The following is a 15,181-nucleotide window of genomic DNA, read 5'->3' as shown; positions in this document are numbered from 1 at the left end:
ATACGAAAGACAATAATAAAAATGTTATTTTGGAGTCATATCATAGTAACATTAATTTCAAAGGAAAATATACTAGAGCAAAAGATTTTTTAAACGAAATAAACTGCAAATTGCCTTTAATATCTAATACAGTGTATGAAAGACGACATTCAAAACTATTTATCAACTGTCATGTTTCGTGGGACACCCTGTATTTAAGTTTGGCAGTTTGCTGAAATAATGATTTCTTGCAGAAAGTTATTTAATATATTTATTTATCTATGATTTTTACATTATATTATTTAGATCTAAACATATATAATATAAAAAATATTTCAGATTGATATCTACAAAAAACATGAGTGCATCCCTGGCTCCGAAACTATCATTTCAAACTTTCAAAACAGGTATTTTTTAAAATATCTAAATCTGACATTATTTAGAATATTTAAATATTTAACAAAACATCTTTTTACAACAATTTCCTCGACTTCATCAAAATTTTAGATCAAAGTTGTTATTGTACAGGGTTGTATATATAATATTGTATATTTTATTGATATTTATTTCCAAAATTGGTGGATCAATGAAGACGACATTTTAATTTTAACCAGATGAATATATATAAGAATCGCGAACATAGATTAATTAAGAATAATAGAGAGGACAATAGATGTCGTCTATTCCAGATTTGGATGAAACTCGTTCTCAATAACCCCAAGAGCCCAGGGGATTTTCGCGCAATTGGCGTAGAATTACAAAACAGAGAGCCTGTTCTACGCCGACTGCGCGAAACTCCTCAGGGTTATTGTGAACGAGTTCATACAAATATTGGAAAGACGATATCTAGTGTTCTCTCTGTTATTTTTTATTAATCTATGCTCACGAGCTTTTCTTCTCATATATATTCATCTGGTTAAAATTAAAATGTCGTCTTCATTGGTCCAGCTTTGGAAATAAATATCAATAAAATATATTAGTAAAGGAAATAAAACAAAAGAATTAGAGATAATATCAACAATATTAAGATAATAATAATAATAATTATTATTATTATCTGATCTTTTGTTCTAGATTATTGAAATATTTCTAGTAATTATTTGCATGATAATAATAAAACATTTAAAGTAAATACTTATTTATAATTTTAATGTTTAGTTGATAAAACTGTTGACTATGCCAGTATGGTGAAGAAACTATCCAGTTTTCAAATTGAAAAACTCACATTCTTCTTTAAAGCATTTTTCGATGTAAACAGAGATGGAATTGTGAACGTAAGTTTTAAAAAAATATCATTTATTTTTCAGGAGTCAAAAGAAATTAATATATTATTCGAACTTTTAAAAATCCCATCATACCTAAAAATTACTGTCCAAGATTCATTATTTTAAAATGAATGGATGTTTTTCAAAGTTATGAAAGATTTGAATTTTTAATACTTTATAATATTACTTTTATGCAGGATTCTGATTTCCGCAGTCTGACTGAAAAGCTTAGAAAAATTGCAGGTAATTTTTTAGCAAAAATGTTTATTCTACATAGACTAGGAACCATGGAAGTGGTAAAAACTAAATATTCTAGGTTGGGTAGTGGTACAAACAAAATACTCTAGGTTGGGAAGTGGTACAAACAAAATATTCTAGGTTGGGAAGGGTATAAACTAAATATTCTAGTTTGGGAAGTGGTACAAACTAAATATTCTAGGTTGGGAAGTGGTACAAACTAAATATTCTAGGTTGGGAAGTGGTACAAACTAAATATTCTAGGTTGGGAAATAGTATAAACTAAATATTCTAGATTGGGAAGTGGTATGAACTCTTAATTTCAGGTTGGGAAGTGGTTTAAACTGTATATTCTAGGCGGGGAAGTGCTTTAAGCTGTTTATTTAGTTTAAGAAGTGGTATAAATTGTTTTATCTAGGTTGGGAAGCGGTTTAAACTGTTTATTTCAGTTAAGAAGTGGTATAAATTGAATTATCTAGGTTGGGAAGTGCTTTAAGCTGTTTATTCAGGTTGGGACGTGGTATAAACTGTATATTCTAGGTTGGGAAGTGCTTTAAGCTGTTTATTTAGGTTAACAAGTGGTATAACTTGTATTATCTAGGTTGGGAAGTACTTTAAGCTGTTTATTCAGGTTGGGAAGTGGTATAAATTGTATTTTTAGGTTGGGAAGTGGTATAAATTGTATTATCTAGGTTGGGAAGTGCTTTAAGCTGTTTATTCAGGTTGGGAAGTGGTATAAACTGTATATTTAGGTTGGGAAGTGGTATAAGCTGTATATTTAGGTTGGGAAGTGGTATAAATTGTATATTCTAGGTTGGGAAGTGCTTTAAGCTGTATATTTAGGTTGGGAAGTTGTATAAATTGTATATTCTAGGTTGGGAAGTGGATTCCAAGGATAATCACGCTATGGCGGATGTTATCAGTGTGTTCCAAGAATGTTTACTGGACCAGGTTAAACTTGAAATCGGACTCAGTAAGTTTTTCTTTTCATTTTTTCTTAAATCCACTTATTCAATATTCAATAATATCAAAACAGATTATTTTCTTCAGTTTTAGCTTCTATACTACTTACAATTGTCGTTTGTTTCCGATAAAAATAAAATATTTGTAAAAATCAACTTTTACTAACTTTAAAATTGCAAATAATTTCAGATCAAGAGGGATTGGAGTTCAGAACATGGGAAGAGGCTCTGCGACCAAACAAGGCAGGTTTTTAAAAAGTTTACACTGTTTTTCTTCCACCGAAACCGAACTTTTTCATAAGTGTTTTAATTATCCCATTCCCACTACCTTTTAAAATCAGAAATACTCCTGGGGATGTTAGACTTTATATCGCGAAAATACAGTAAATGAGGGATAAACAGAAATAAAATCATTTAAGTACTTTTATATTACTTTACATCCGATTTTTTTATAATTAGAAAGAACCCCAAATGTAATAGAGAAACCGACCGCTTAGCATTTCCATTCCTGTTGTTATTAAAATTCATTATTTACGAACACTCCCTTTAATAATTTTATTTGAAACTATTGGGAACTCGAGTCTAATTGAATATTTGGTACTCTCTGATATGTAACGTGTTTTCATTCCAACATAATAGTTTAAAAATGAAATACTTTTTTTAAAAGTTTAACATTTAATATTTGTTCTATTTAGTTGGTTGTTGAGAGTGTAACCCTGAACCAATGGTTGAATATGTGGGCTAAACTGTGTAATGGGTAGGAACATATTTTTAAACAATTTTTAAATGTTTTGGCTTTATCGATGGGCGGATTTTCAGTTAACTTATAATTTGGCAACCTGACAATTTGGCAACGAACTTTTCGGTCATACATAAAAACATACAAAGATGTTTACACTAACACATATTTTCTTGGTTAATATTTGAGGCTTTTAAACATGCGTCCAATTTCAGTAAACTAGCATTGCCAGTTTAAAACAAAAACATACGAGATTGCCAATATTCCTATATATATTGCCAATTTAAAACAAAAAATACGAGACTGCTAATATTCTTATATATATTGCAAATTTAAAACAAAAACATACGAGACTGCCAATATTACTATGTATTTATTTTGCCAATTTTTTGGGGTAACCAATAAAAGGTTGTTATAATCATAAATTACCTTAATTTTTTTCGTTGATTTAAATCTTTGATTTAAAGTAAAATGAAAAATGTGGTTTCAAAGATAATCTTGATAGTAAATATTGGTAAATGTAATTGTAAAGATAATAAACGTTGCTTTTGTTAGAAAACTATGGGAATTGACTAAGTCTTTGCCACAAAATCAAATTGTCGAACCCCTAAATCTTTGCAACCTTTGATATTTCACGCGTATGTTATTTGATCTGTCAGAATTATATTGTTTGAAATTTCCAAAGTTGCAAAGATATTAGGAATAGAAAATAAGAGTTTGTGTCAAATACTCAAATCCTTGTTCACTTTAACTAATGAAAATAAAAAAAAATAATAAATGATATGATTAGATCAAATCCAATATTTTGCAGGGCTGGTGGAATTCAAGATTTTCCTATCTGGGTTCAGCTTATTCCACAGGTAGAACATATTACAAGAAAGGGACTGTTAACGTATTGTTTTTTATTGAAGAATAAGAGTTCATTTTGAGCTTACCTTTATGTAAAAAAATTAGTAGAATTATCTTACATACGTTTTGTATTTAGAAAAATTATGAATTCATGTTTTCAAAGAAAGTGTGAATAGTCATGAGATTAAAAGACTGTTATGAAACAAAAACAAATCAATCTAAAAATATTTAAAAATAAATCTATTTTGTAGATCATGTTTGCAGTCCAGGTTGGACAGAACAAGGACAAAATTATCACCAAAGAGTGTCTCAGGAAAATACAGTTTTCAATAACTTACAAAATTTGTCAACTAAATGAACTTTCAGTTTAGATGTTTTTTTTACAATTGTTTCGTAATTTAAACAGAGCTCGGAACTTTGGTTGATATTAAACACTTGATCTCGATATCCAATTTGGGTATACTTTTAAATTTGAGAATCAATGCTTGATTTCTTAATAAAAGTTGTCCCTGCAGGTTATAACCATTACGGGATATCGAAGGAGATCAACGCCTGATCCCGAGATTGACAGTTCTGATATCCATCCGGCTCTTTCGCTCATAAATTTCTCGTTGATTTCTTGTCAAAAATAAAAAATAAAAACTGGTTTCTTCAGACATTTTTATGAGAACTTCTCAGGGCTAAAGGTAATTAAAATTAGTCTTATTATGGATTTACTTTGAATCAAATTCTAATTAAATGTAATTACCATGTTAACAAGCATTATAGGCATTAATATAAAGTAATGATGCTAATACTGTGCCAAAATCAACATTCTAAGAGAGCTTATTTGTTATACTGTTTTTTTTGTTACACATTAAAGTTATTCTTATTCTTATTGCTACACTTATTGCCACTGTTATTCATATTTTTATTGTTTTTCATAAACTTATAATTCTACTTACTGTTCTTGAAACACTTATCATTACTGTTATTCTAATTATTCTTTGTTCATGTTCATGTTTAAAATTCTATTTCAGGATAAACAACTGGAGAATCTAACAGAGGAAGGATACTCAACTATGACATCGGTAAGACTTTAACTAAAGGCGTAGGATTAAGAAATAATGAAAACTAAAAATCAGTGAAAAAAAGAACCATAATGCTTATTTCAAACTACTTTACATGGAAGTTAAGGGAACTTTACTTTACCGTGGGAACCAGCGGTTAACTAACATTTTTAATTTCAAGAAAAAGTAGTCATACACAATGTTATGGTATTTTGAGATGAAAATGCCCGAATTCTTCGCAGAGCGGGTTGTTATTTACTTAATTTTTATCACGGGACGTTAAGTAACTTGACCTCCCTCTGTTGGGGGAAGCATGGGTCGGTAATATTGGTGAAAATGTATTAAAATAACAAATTCTAATCCTATGGTTATACCATTTATAAACAGATTTCTCTCCCATGCACCTTTGAAGTTTGAAATTGTTGGTATCTTAATTACTAAATAGAAGTACAACTTTTTTTCAAAATTAGAATTTTTACTCTATTTACAAATCTGAAGCCCATAATACTTTTATCTTTATAATTAATTAAATTATATCTTATTTTATTATTTTTAGAACGGGGAGTATGAGTTGAATGCGGAGACGTATGATCTTCTGTTTGCAAATTTTCTACTCGGTCGAACCATTTATGGACCAGGTAATAAACCATTTGTGGATTAGATCTAAAACCATTTAGGGACCAGGTATTAAACCTTTTACGGACCAGGTATTAAACCATTAATGGCCCAGGTATTAAACGATTTCTGACCCAGGTATTAAACAATTTATGGCCCAGGTATTTCACCATTTATGGCCCAGTTATTAAACCAGTTATGGCACAGTTATTAAACCATTTATGGCCCAGGTATTAAAAATTTATGGCCCAGGTATTAAGCAATTTATGGACCGGGTATTAAACCATTTATGGACCAAGTATTAAACCATTAATGGCCAAGGTATTAAACGATTTATGGTCCAGGTATTAAACCATTTATGAACCAGGTATTAAACCATTTATGGACGAGATATTACACTATTTATGGACCAGGTATTGAACCATTTATGGCCCATCTATTAAACCATTATGGACCAGGCATAAAACCATTTATGGACCAGGTATTAAACGATTTCTGACCCATGTACTAAACAATGTATGAGTCAGGTATTGTACCATTTTTGAGCCCAGGTATCCAACCATTTATGACCTGGTTATCAAACCATTTATGGCCCAAGTAGTATAACATTTGTGGTCAAGGTATTGAACCATTTATGGGAAAGGTATTAAACCTTTCAAGGCCATGGTATTAAACTATTTATTTTTAAAGAATTACACTACATTATGCTTTATTAATATATTTATCTTCAATTTTCTGTTTATTTTTAGGGAAGTTCATTTTCGGATGTTTTGACAACAGTGATCTGCACAAGAAGTACAAGATACTTCCGGTTATGGCGTAAACCAATATATGAAACATCCAGAGATGCTCAATAAACATTTTTATGAATGTTACATTTAAAAAAAAAAATTTTAAAATTCATTATGCAATTAAGATAAAAATAAATATTATAATTTACAAAAAAAAATTTTGGTAATTTTGTAAAATGTTCATAAAATAAATAAATATTACAATTATAAATATGTGTGTTTTAATATATCTACTTAAAACGGATGATTTTACAGAAATCAAAATATAATATAAATGAAAACGATCAATATATATTGTCTTATGGTTTGTTTTTTCAGGATAAATAGCTTTCTCTGTTTTTTCCTTGAATTTTTTAACTCTCTTCAAACCTTTTATAAACCTGATGATTTCACAAAATCAAAATATAATTAAGAAGAAACGATCAGTGTGCAGAAATATATTGTCTTGATTTTTGCTTCAGAATAAATAGCTTTTTCTGTTTGTTTTTCTTCAAACCTTTTTAAACCTGTTTCCCCTTATTTCACAACTATAAACTTTTTTATGCGTGTAAATAGTATGGAAACCTTCTTTATATTCATCGGTTTTCAATTAACTATTGATCCGCCATGATCAAGCTTTTTTTTCTTACTTTAGTAAAATCAATATTTTGTTTAGATTTGGAAAACTTTTTCAAGCAAAAATTACATGTCAAAAAGTAGACAAGTTTTATCTTTAAATATGACAAGTTAAAGCTATTCGGAATAAAGCAAGCTAAAAAATATCTAATAGCGTTTACTAAAATTGAATTATTAAAGAAAAACTAAAATATCCTAAAGGATGATTAAAAAGATAAATCGTCATATTTCATTAAACTAAAGAAAGGCGTTTAACAACGTATCTACAGACAAAGTAACTGATGGCTCGTTAAGAAGTTTAATTTTCTGATCTAGTTGTTTTACTTTTCTATTTCTGTCTGTTAACATTCTAATGAATGTAAACCTCATATACAGTGGTAGGCGATTATATCAATACAATGAAGACGATACGACTTTCGATTCCAATTTTGATTGATATCAACAGCATACATAAACATTAAAAATCGAGAGAAGCTGTCAATTTAAAAAGCTTCACTTTGATTACTAGTAAAATTGTACTTTAAAAAAAGCGTGTTAACAACCAACACAATTCTAACGATAAAAGAGTTGTCTTCATTGTGTTGATATAATCCTACCACTGTATTATTATTATCACATGATTATATTCCACAAAACTCCTAGTTTGAAATACGGATACAAAATAAAGGTTGCTGCTGAGACATAGGCATTAGAATTTTGAGTTTAAATCCCTAGAATTAAAGAGATGTTTTTTACATTATGCAGTGTTTAACTCAACCCTCCAAAGCTTAACTTTCGAGAACAAATAACAATTTAAATTCATGCAGCGTTCACCAACTGAATTTAACTACTAGCTATAAATTCTTGGAAATATTAGGGAAGCATTTCATATATTCCACTATCTAGGTTTGTACACAGTTATACACGATTCACTGGAGATAGATAGAACTTTTTAGGTTGAATTGTTTGATTCATGTTCGCCGTATTTAAGTTAGCAATTAAAAATGCAAAAAAATGAATTTAAACAAATTTTTCTTTAGAAAATTTATTTAATTTAATCTTTCTTGTTCTTTTATATTTTCTGTCAGGAGAAAGCTTTTTTTTATTCCAGAAGCTAATCTTAGATTTATAAATAATAAATTCTGAATCTTCTACCCTAGGTTTTCTAGGGGGAATTCATGAAATATATTATGCTGAAAAGAAGATTAAAAAGTTGATGTCCTTTAACTTTTTTTTGAAATCTGCAGTCAGAACTTTTGTGTTGTGAATATCAGGATCCAGCATTTTCTCTCCATCTTACGGATTAGTTTAATCAAATTCAAATTGCATAAACCGAAACTACACCAAGCTCTGATATCAAAATTTAGTTTGGCTAGTAATAATCTTTAACGCTTGATCTCATAATCCAATACTTTACAATTTTAGAATCAATGCTTGATCAATAAAAATTTTATCTTTGCATTTTGCAATGAAATACCACTATCGCAGATAAAATAAATTAATCCTGAATGACATGGAGATCAATAATACTTAACCCCGAGATTTACTTTACGAACATTTTGACTTCAGGAAATTTCTGGGTGATATAGATTATTTACTATTTAAAAGATCTGTGGCCGAATTTAAAGAATTTGAGCGACGGTTTAAATTTAAGCCACAGTTTAAATATGGTTGTTTCACCTTAAAATTGTATCAAATGTTTCAAGATTTAAGCCGGCACTTAATTTAAACCGGGTTTTGGCGGATTTAAACCGCGGCTCAAATTCTTTAAATTCCATCTCTGATCACTGAAAAATAACTATAAAATTTCATACTTAAGTTCTTCCTTAAGTTTGAAAAAATAAATTGATTAGAATTTACGGGGAACATGTCAAAATTTAAATAGAAAATAAATTCTGTTCTCTAACATTATAATATTTTTTATCAGTAAAAATATATTAAATGACTAGATTAATACAAATTAAAAAAAAAGAAAAAAAATCAGGGTTTTTTTCAACTTCACCAAAAAACATTAAATATTTATTGAAATTTTAACATTTGTTTTGTTGGCCTTTTTATTTTTGACTTTTCTAGAAGAAACAAAGCGTTGAGAAACTTAACCTTAAAACAAGAAAGAATAGGTTTTTAAAACTCAAATAAACCCCCATTCTCCTTCGCTTTCTAAATTACCCTATCCTGTATACTGTATATAGAAAAAAGTTGCTTGGATTGTAAAAAATAAAAAAGTCAACATTAAACTTTTAATTGGTAATAATTGTTTCATTAAGTTTTTAGTGTTCAATATCTCTCATGTTTAGGTTCAGGAAACCCACTTTCTACCTCCTTCAAACTCAGCTGGTCATCCTGAAATAATGATTATTATAATGATGATGATGATTAAAGAATAATTAGAGTCTGGGAAGTATTCATTGGAGTTCTATGGGAAAGCCCTTATATTGTAGATCCCATGGACATCTCATTGGAGTCTCCCTTATTCTTATTGGAGACCTCCAGATTTTAATCGGAGACCCCTAAATTTTCATATAAAGCCCCAGACTTTCTTCGGAGACTCCAAGCTTTACATCAGAGACTTTAAGCTTTTCATCGAAGACCCCAGATTTCCATGGCAGATCCCCAGATTATTATTGGAGACCACAAACTTTTTAATGTAGACTCCAGATTTTCGTTGGAGACTCCAAGATTTTTTTTGGAGACCCCAAGCTTTTCATTGGAGACCCCAGTATGGAGTCCACAAGATTTGCATTTGAGACCCCCAGATCTTAAATGAAGACCCTAAGATTTCCATTAAAGACCCCCAATAGTTTCCAATGCTACTCCAATGATGAATATTTCTTTCCAGACTTGATTAATGATAGTAATAATAATAATAATTAAAATGATGATAACAATGATAGCATTGACAACAATGATAACAATGAGGAAAATGATAATAATGATACCTGCAGATGATAAGATCCTGATTCTGAATATTTGCAGTATAAAAGTACTCCTATAGATAAACTAACTAGGAGTAGGACTCCAACGAGTGTAGTTCCAACCACCTCCACCTTCCACTCCCCACTCCTAGAAATTCAAAAAGATCCGAATTGAATTGAATTGAATTGAATTGAATTGAAATGAATTGAATTGAATTGAATTGAATTGAATTGAATTGAATTGATTTGAATTGAATTGAATTGAATTGAATTGAATTGAATTGAATTGAATTGAATTGAATGAAATTGAATGGAATTGTGGAATTGAATGGAATTGAATGGAATTGAATGGAATTGAATGGAATTGAATGGAATTGAACGAAATTGAATGGAATTGAATTATTATTGATGTATGTGCTTAACGCTGCCGGAAGTCAATCTAAATGAATTGATAGGTTCAAACAAAATAGGAATGAATATCAGTTTTCATCTTTATTTGAAATTGTACATTTCTTATACTTTATCATCATAAAAAAAAGATGTAAAAGTAAATTTTTACTAAAAGCATCAATAAACTCTTTATAGTATTATCAGGGGTCTTGGTTAAAGGTCAGTGAACCTTAATTTTAGAACCTTTAGAACCCATTTTCAACCGTTACATAAAGATTTTTTTTTTTTTTTTTTTTGACTTTTTATTTTGAATAGTATGTTTTAGATATTTTTCGACGGATTTTAAATTAGTTATAAAAAAAGACTTTAAAAATGTCTAAACAGACAGGATTTACTTTGTTGCTCAGTATTATGGTGTATTTTCTAGATATATAAAAATTTCCTAACCTTTCAATATCAGGTTGTGTGAGATGGCTGTGTGTAAATGTTAGCGCATTTTTTACATCTTCTCCTCCATACTGTAGAAGGAAATCTATAGATATACAGTGCTCCAGACTCTCAGACCAGACGTTGCCCCTTAATAGTAAATATTCGAAATTCAAACTTCTTTTTTTTTATCCATATCGTAGACCTGATATATTTCAAACTATGAATTCTGATAGATCAAATTGCAAAGTTCATATCATTTGTTAAAAATAATATCAAGTTAGTAATAATAAAAAGCATTGAAAAAGAAGGTATTTTTGTTGTGCATGGTTACAAAAAAAATGATGTTTATTAGATTTTTAAAAACCGCAAAGTGGTTGTTTTCTTACTTTAGAGAATAATGCTACGTCTTGTAAAGAGATTTCATTCCCCTTTAAACAATGCTTAAACATTTCCCTACAATCTATGTTTTGTATAGTTCGCAAACTTTTCCAAAAGTTTAAATATCTGTTAGATCTTTTACACTTCGATAAATTCTGACAAATTCTATCAAAATCTTTATAAAAGAAAGTTTACATAATTTCACTCCCCCCCCTCTTTACTTTTCACTCTTTCACCTTCCTTCTCAATTAACTTATAAAGTTTCTTAATGACAAATAAAGTAATTAAAGAACTTCAGACAGAGTGGGACACCCTTCACATTCAATTCATTTATTTATTTATATTTCTTTTTTGTTTCCTATTCATTATTGATTTCTTCATCCTTTATTGATATTGTTTCATTTTCTTTTCTGTAGTCAAAAAAAAATTACATGGAAAAAAAACCTATTATAGTTATAGTCATTATTAAGAAAAATAGAGTCAATTGATTTTTATTTCTAACCAATTATTAATAATTCTATAAATGAATATACGAACTCATTTTCTCTTTGGATAAAGATATTTTGATTATGGGACATTTTAAAGAAAGGGAATTTTGTAGACAGGACTTTTTATAGAGGACATTTCGTAGATAGACATTTTATAGAAGGCATTTCGTAGATAAGACATTTTATAGAAGGCATTTCGTAGATAACATTTTATAGAAGGCATTTCGTAGATAAGACATTTTATAGAAGGCATTTCGTAGATAAGACATTTTATAGAAGATATTTCGTAGATAAGACATTTTATAGAAGACATTTCGTAGATAGACATTTTATAGAAGGCATTTCGTAGATAAGACATTTTATAGAAGGCATTTCGTAGATAGACATTTTATAGAAGACATTTCGTAGATAGACATTTTATAGAAGGCATTTCGTATATAGACATTTTATAGAAGGGATTTCGTAGATAAGACATTTTTTAGAAGGCATTTCGTAGATAAGACATTTTATAGAAGGCATTTCGTTGATAAGACATTTTATAGAAGGCATTTCGTAGATAGACATTTTATAGAAGACATTTCGTAGATAAGACATTTTATAAAAGGCATTTCGTAGATAAGCCATTTTATAGAAGGCATTTCGATAAGACATTTTATAGAAGGCATTTCGTAGATAGACATTTTATAGAAGACATTTCGTAGATAAGACATTTTATAAAAGGCATTTCGTAGATAAGCCATTTTATAGAAGGCATTTCGTAGATAGACATTTTATAGAAGGCATTTCGTTGATAAGACATTTTATAGAAGACATTTCGTAGATAGACATTTTATAGAAGGCATTTCGTTGATAAGACATTTTATAGAAGACATTTCGTAGATAGACATTTTATAGAAGGCATTTCGTTGATAAGACATTTTATAGAAGACATTTCGTAAGTAAAACATTTTATAGAAGTCATTTCGTTTTAGACAGGAAATATATTGGCGCACAGATAAGAATAAGATATATAAAATAAAGAAAGATGATGTTTTGTGCCTTAGCCAAAAAAAAATACTTTAAAGGGAGTGACCGGCAATGCATGGTAGTTTAGCTGAGAATGTATATAGTATTGGGAAGACATTTTTTAGGATTCATTTGAGACATATAAAACGTTTTAATGGTGTATTACTGAGTTTGAGTGCAAAGTCGACGTTCAAAATTATCCATTTGAGTTGTTACGTTTTGAGAAAATTATTAAATAACGACGACAACAAATGTAAAAACCAATTAGATGTTTAGGATCTAATTTCTCAATATAAATTTTCTCAATTAATTAATGTTAAAATTAATTATTTATTCTTCATCATTACATTGAATTTCTTTTTCTTTATGAATTTGTTTGCAGATTTCTTCAAATTATTTAAATGTTGTCTTTTAAATAAAAGTTCCAGGAAATCAACAAAAAATGTTTTGAACAATGAGACATTAGATAAACCAATAACTGAATAAGATTACTTATTTTCGATGATGACAGTCAATTTTCATTTTCTAAACCTGTTTCTTCACAATACTACGTACTCAGTTCAACTACCATACATTGCCGGTCCGTCGCTTTAATACTGTTATACTTTCCTTAACATTTCAGCGTTCGTTTTGTTTTAGGGTCATCCATGTATAATCAAACTATGCTAAAGATTATTTATGATGGTTAATGGTTACAATATCAATATAATTATTTTCGGTGTAATGGCACTTTCCCAAATGCATTTTCCCAAGGGTGACTTCCCAAGTGGCAATTTCCAAAGCGGCAACTTCCCAAAGGTTAGGTTAGACCTTCTGAGGCACCGCAGACTGCAATGGGGGCAGAGCGCTCAGTCTAGAACATCTTATTTTTTCCATATAACAGTGTTATAGATGCAAAACATTAAAACTCAGACTGTCTATATGTATGTTGAAAAAAGAATTGCACATGATAAGGGAAGGGTGATAAAATCGCAAATTACGATTTTTGCTATTTTTTCCTAAAAAAGTCGAACCGCTCTTCTTAAAGTTTCGCAACCGAGGTAAAAACATTTCCATGGTTTCCGTGGTTCTCTCGAGTTCCCCATTTAAAATTTGAGGCAAATCTGGCAATTGGTTCTTGAGTTATGATCGGACATACAAACAAACAGAGATTACAACTTTATATTTATAGATTTTTATTCGAGGGTGTTTACTTACTAATGTAATATAAATAAAAAAATTTCCTGTTTAAACGAACACTGGTTCACGACTTAATAATATATTCATTCATAGTTAATTTTGTTTCATTAGCAAATTAGCAAGATCAATAGTAATTAAGTTTGTTTTGGTTAATCTTAATATTTAAAGGTTTCTAATGAACCTAACAACTTATTGTACAAATGTTTAATTTTGTAAATACAGAGAGAGACAAAAAGATAATTAAAGAAAATATAAAATATTTTTCTGGAAATCTTTTAGTGAAAAAAATGTAGAATGTCTTGGCTTTTGATTTACCAATATCACGATTGCGTTGAGAGTATCCCCCCTCCCCCCACCCCCCCCAAGGTTTTAATCAATTAACTCAAAAACTATTTGAGATAGAATGCTCAAACACCTAGATTTTTCCAACTTAATAGATGAATGTCTGCTGTTTCAACAAAAAAATCGAAAACAGTCTAAAACTTTTATTATATGAATTACAGATCTAAAATTAACTTAATTTTAAAATCAATACTTGCAAAAAGATGTTGGAACACTACTTTTTTAACCATTTTCCGACGTACTATATTAATTTTTTAAGCCTACCTGCATGGAACCCCTTAACCATTACAATTTAGAGGTCTACGTTTTTAAATGACCCTGCCTTGAAAAGTTGGACTAGGGACAAAATAGACCAAAATAGCCCAATCGGGGCTAACTAACTGATATTAAAAAAAAATACAAAATAAGAAATATTTACCTGCACTGCACAGTTTTAACTGTTGCAAGACTAGATTTAAATACGTGACCCTAGAACAATAAAAACCGGTTTTAGGCTAGATAATTTTTTTTTGGTTAAGATCAAATCGTTAGAAAAAATACCTAATCAATTAAATTCACAAACGTTACAATCGTTTAACATTCCGTTAAAACAAATAAATTATTTGAATTTGAGTCTCATCTATCAATACCGGTCCATATCAACATTCAACATATTTTTCAGAATTGAAATATCAACCTCCTTAATAAATGGTTTTGGATTTGTTTCTAAGTTTCTAACTGAATGCAATTTTTGATAAAATATTCCTAATGTTGCTTTTAATTAGCCAAACCTGGTGCAAGATGGATTAGACATTTGCAATGGACAAAAAGTACATTTTCTTAACAATTCATTTAACTCTAACAATTTATTGAACTCTAACAATTCATTGAACTCTAACAATTCATTGAACTCTAACAATTCATTGAACTCTAACAATTCATCCAACTCTAACAATTCATTGAACTCTAACAATTCATTGAACTCTAACAATTCAT

At 29.3% G+C, this 15,181-nt stretch overlaps 2 protein-coding genes across 2 annotated transcripts in view; one reads left to right on the top strand and one right to left on the bottom strand.

Moving 5' to 3' along the window:
- The first annotated feature begins 317 nt into the window (after nucleotides 1–317).
- Nucleotides 318–6,612, top strand: LOC111711519 (sarcoplasmic calcium-binding proteins II, V, VI, and VII). The gene is made up of 12 exons (XM_023485899.1): nucleotides 318–386; nucleotides 1,138–1,253; nucleotides 1,442–1,487; nucleotides 2,356–2,454; nucleotides 2,634–2,686; nucleotides 3,139–3,200; nucleotides 3,994–4,042; nucleotides 4,283–4,344; nucleotides 4,687–4,717; nucleotides 5,051–5,101; nucleotides 5,637–5,718; nucleotides 6,445–6,612. The coding sequence occupies exons 1-12, from the start codon at nucleotides 338–340 to the stop codon at nucleotides 6,516–6,518; spliced, it is 774 nt and encodes a 257-aa protein (XP_023341667.1). The 5' UTR covers nucleotides 318–337; the 3' UTR covers nucleotides 6,519–6,612.
- Nucleotides 6,613–9,308: 2,696 nt separating this feature from the next.
- The window catches only part of LOC111711872 (uncharacterized), a 23,245-nt gene continuing 17,372 nt past the window's right edge, over nucleotides 9,309–15,181 (bottom strand). Inside the window, exons 11-14 of the mRNA XM_023486333.1 lie at nucleotides 14,625–14,674; nucleotides 10,833–10,961; nucleotides 10,020–10,143; nucleotides 9,309–9,423 (exon numbers count right to left, since the gene is read on the bottom strand). Of these exons, the coding sequence (XP_023342101.1) occupies nucleotides 9,358–9,423; nucleotides 10,020–10,143; nucleotides 10,833–10,961; nucleotides 14,625–14,674 (369 nt within the window). The 3' untranslated portion in view covers nucleotides 9,309–9,357. The remainder of the gene's footprint in view (nucleotides 9,424–10,019; nucleotides 10,144–10,832; nucleotides 10,962–14,624; nucleotides 14,675–15,181) is intronic.

The sequence above is a fragment of the Eurytemora carolleeae genome, unplaced genomic scaffold, assembly GCF_000591075.1.
Source record: "Eurytemora carolleeae unplaced genomic scaffold, Eaff_2.0 scaffold15, whole genome shotgun sequence".
NCBI lineage: Eukaryota > Metazoa > Arthropoda > Copepoda > Calanoida > Temoridae > Eurytemora > Eurytemora carolleeae.
This window is presented reverse-complemented; position numbering and strand designations above follow the sequence as displayed.

Coding starts and splice junctions, on each gene's coding strand:
- LOC111711519 (XM_023485899.1), top strand. CDS start 338: ATGAGTGCATCCCTGGCTCCGAAACTATCATTTCAAACTTTCAAAACA. Junction 387..1,137: donor ATTTCAAACTTTCAAAACAG/GTATTTTTTAAA, acceptor TTTAATGTTTAG/TTGATAAAACTGTTGACTAT. Junction 5,102..5,636: donor GATACTCAACTATGACATCG/GTAAGACTTTAA, acceptor TATTATTTTTAG/AACGGGGAGTATGAGTTGAA.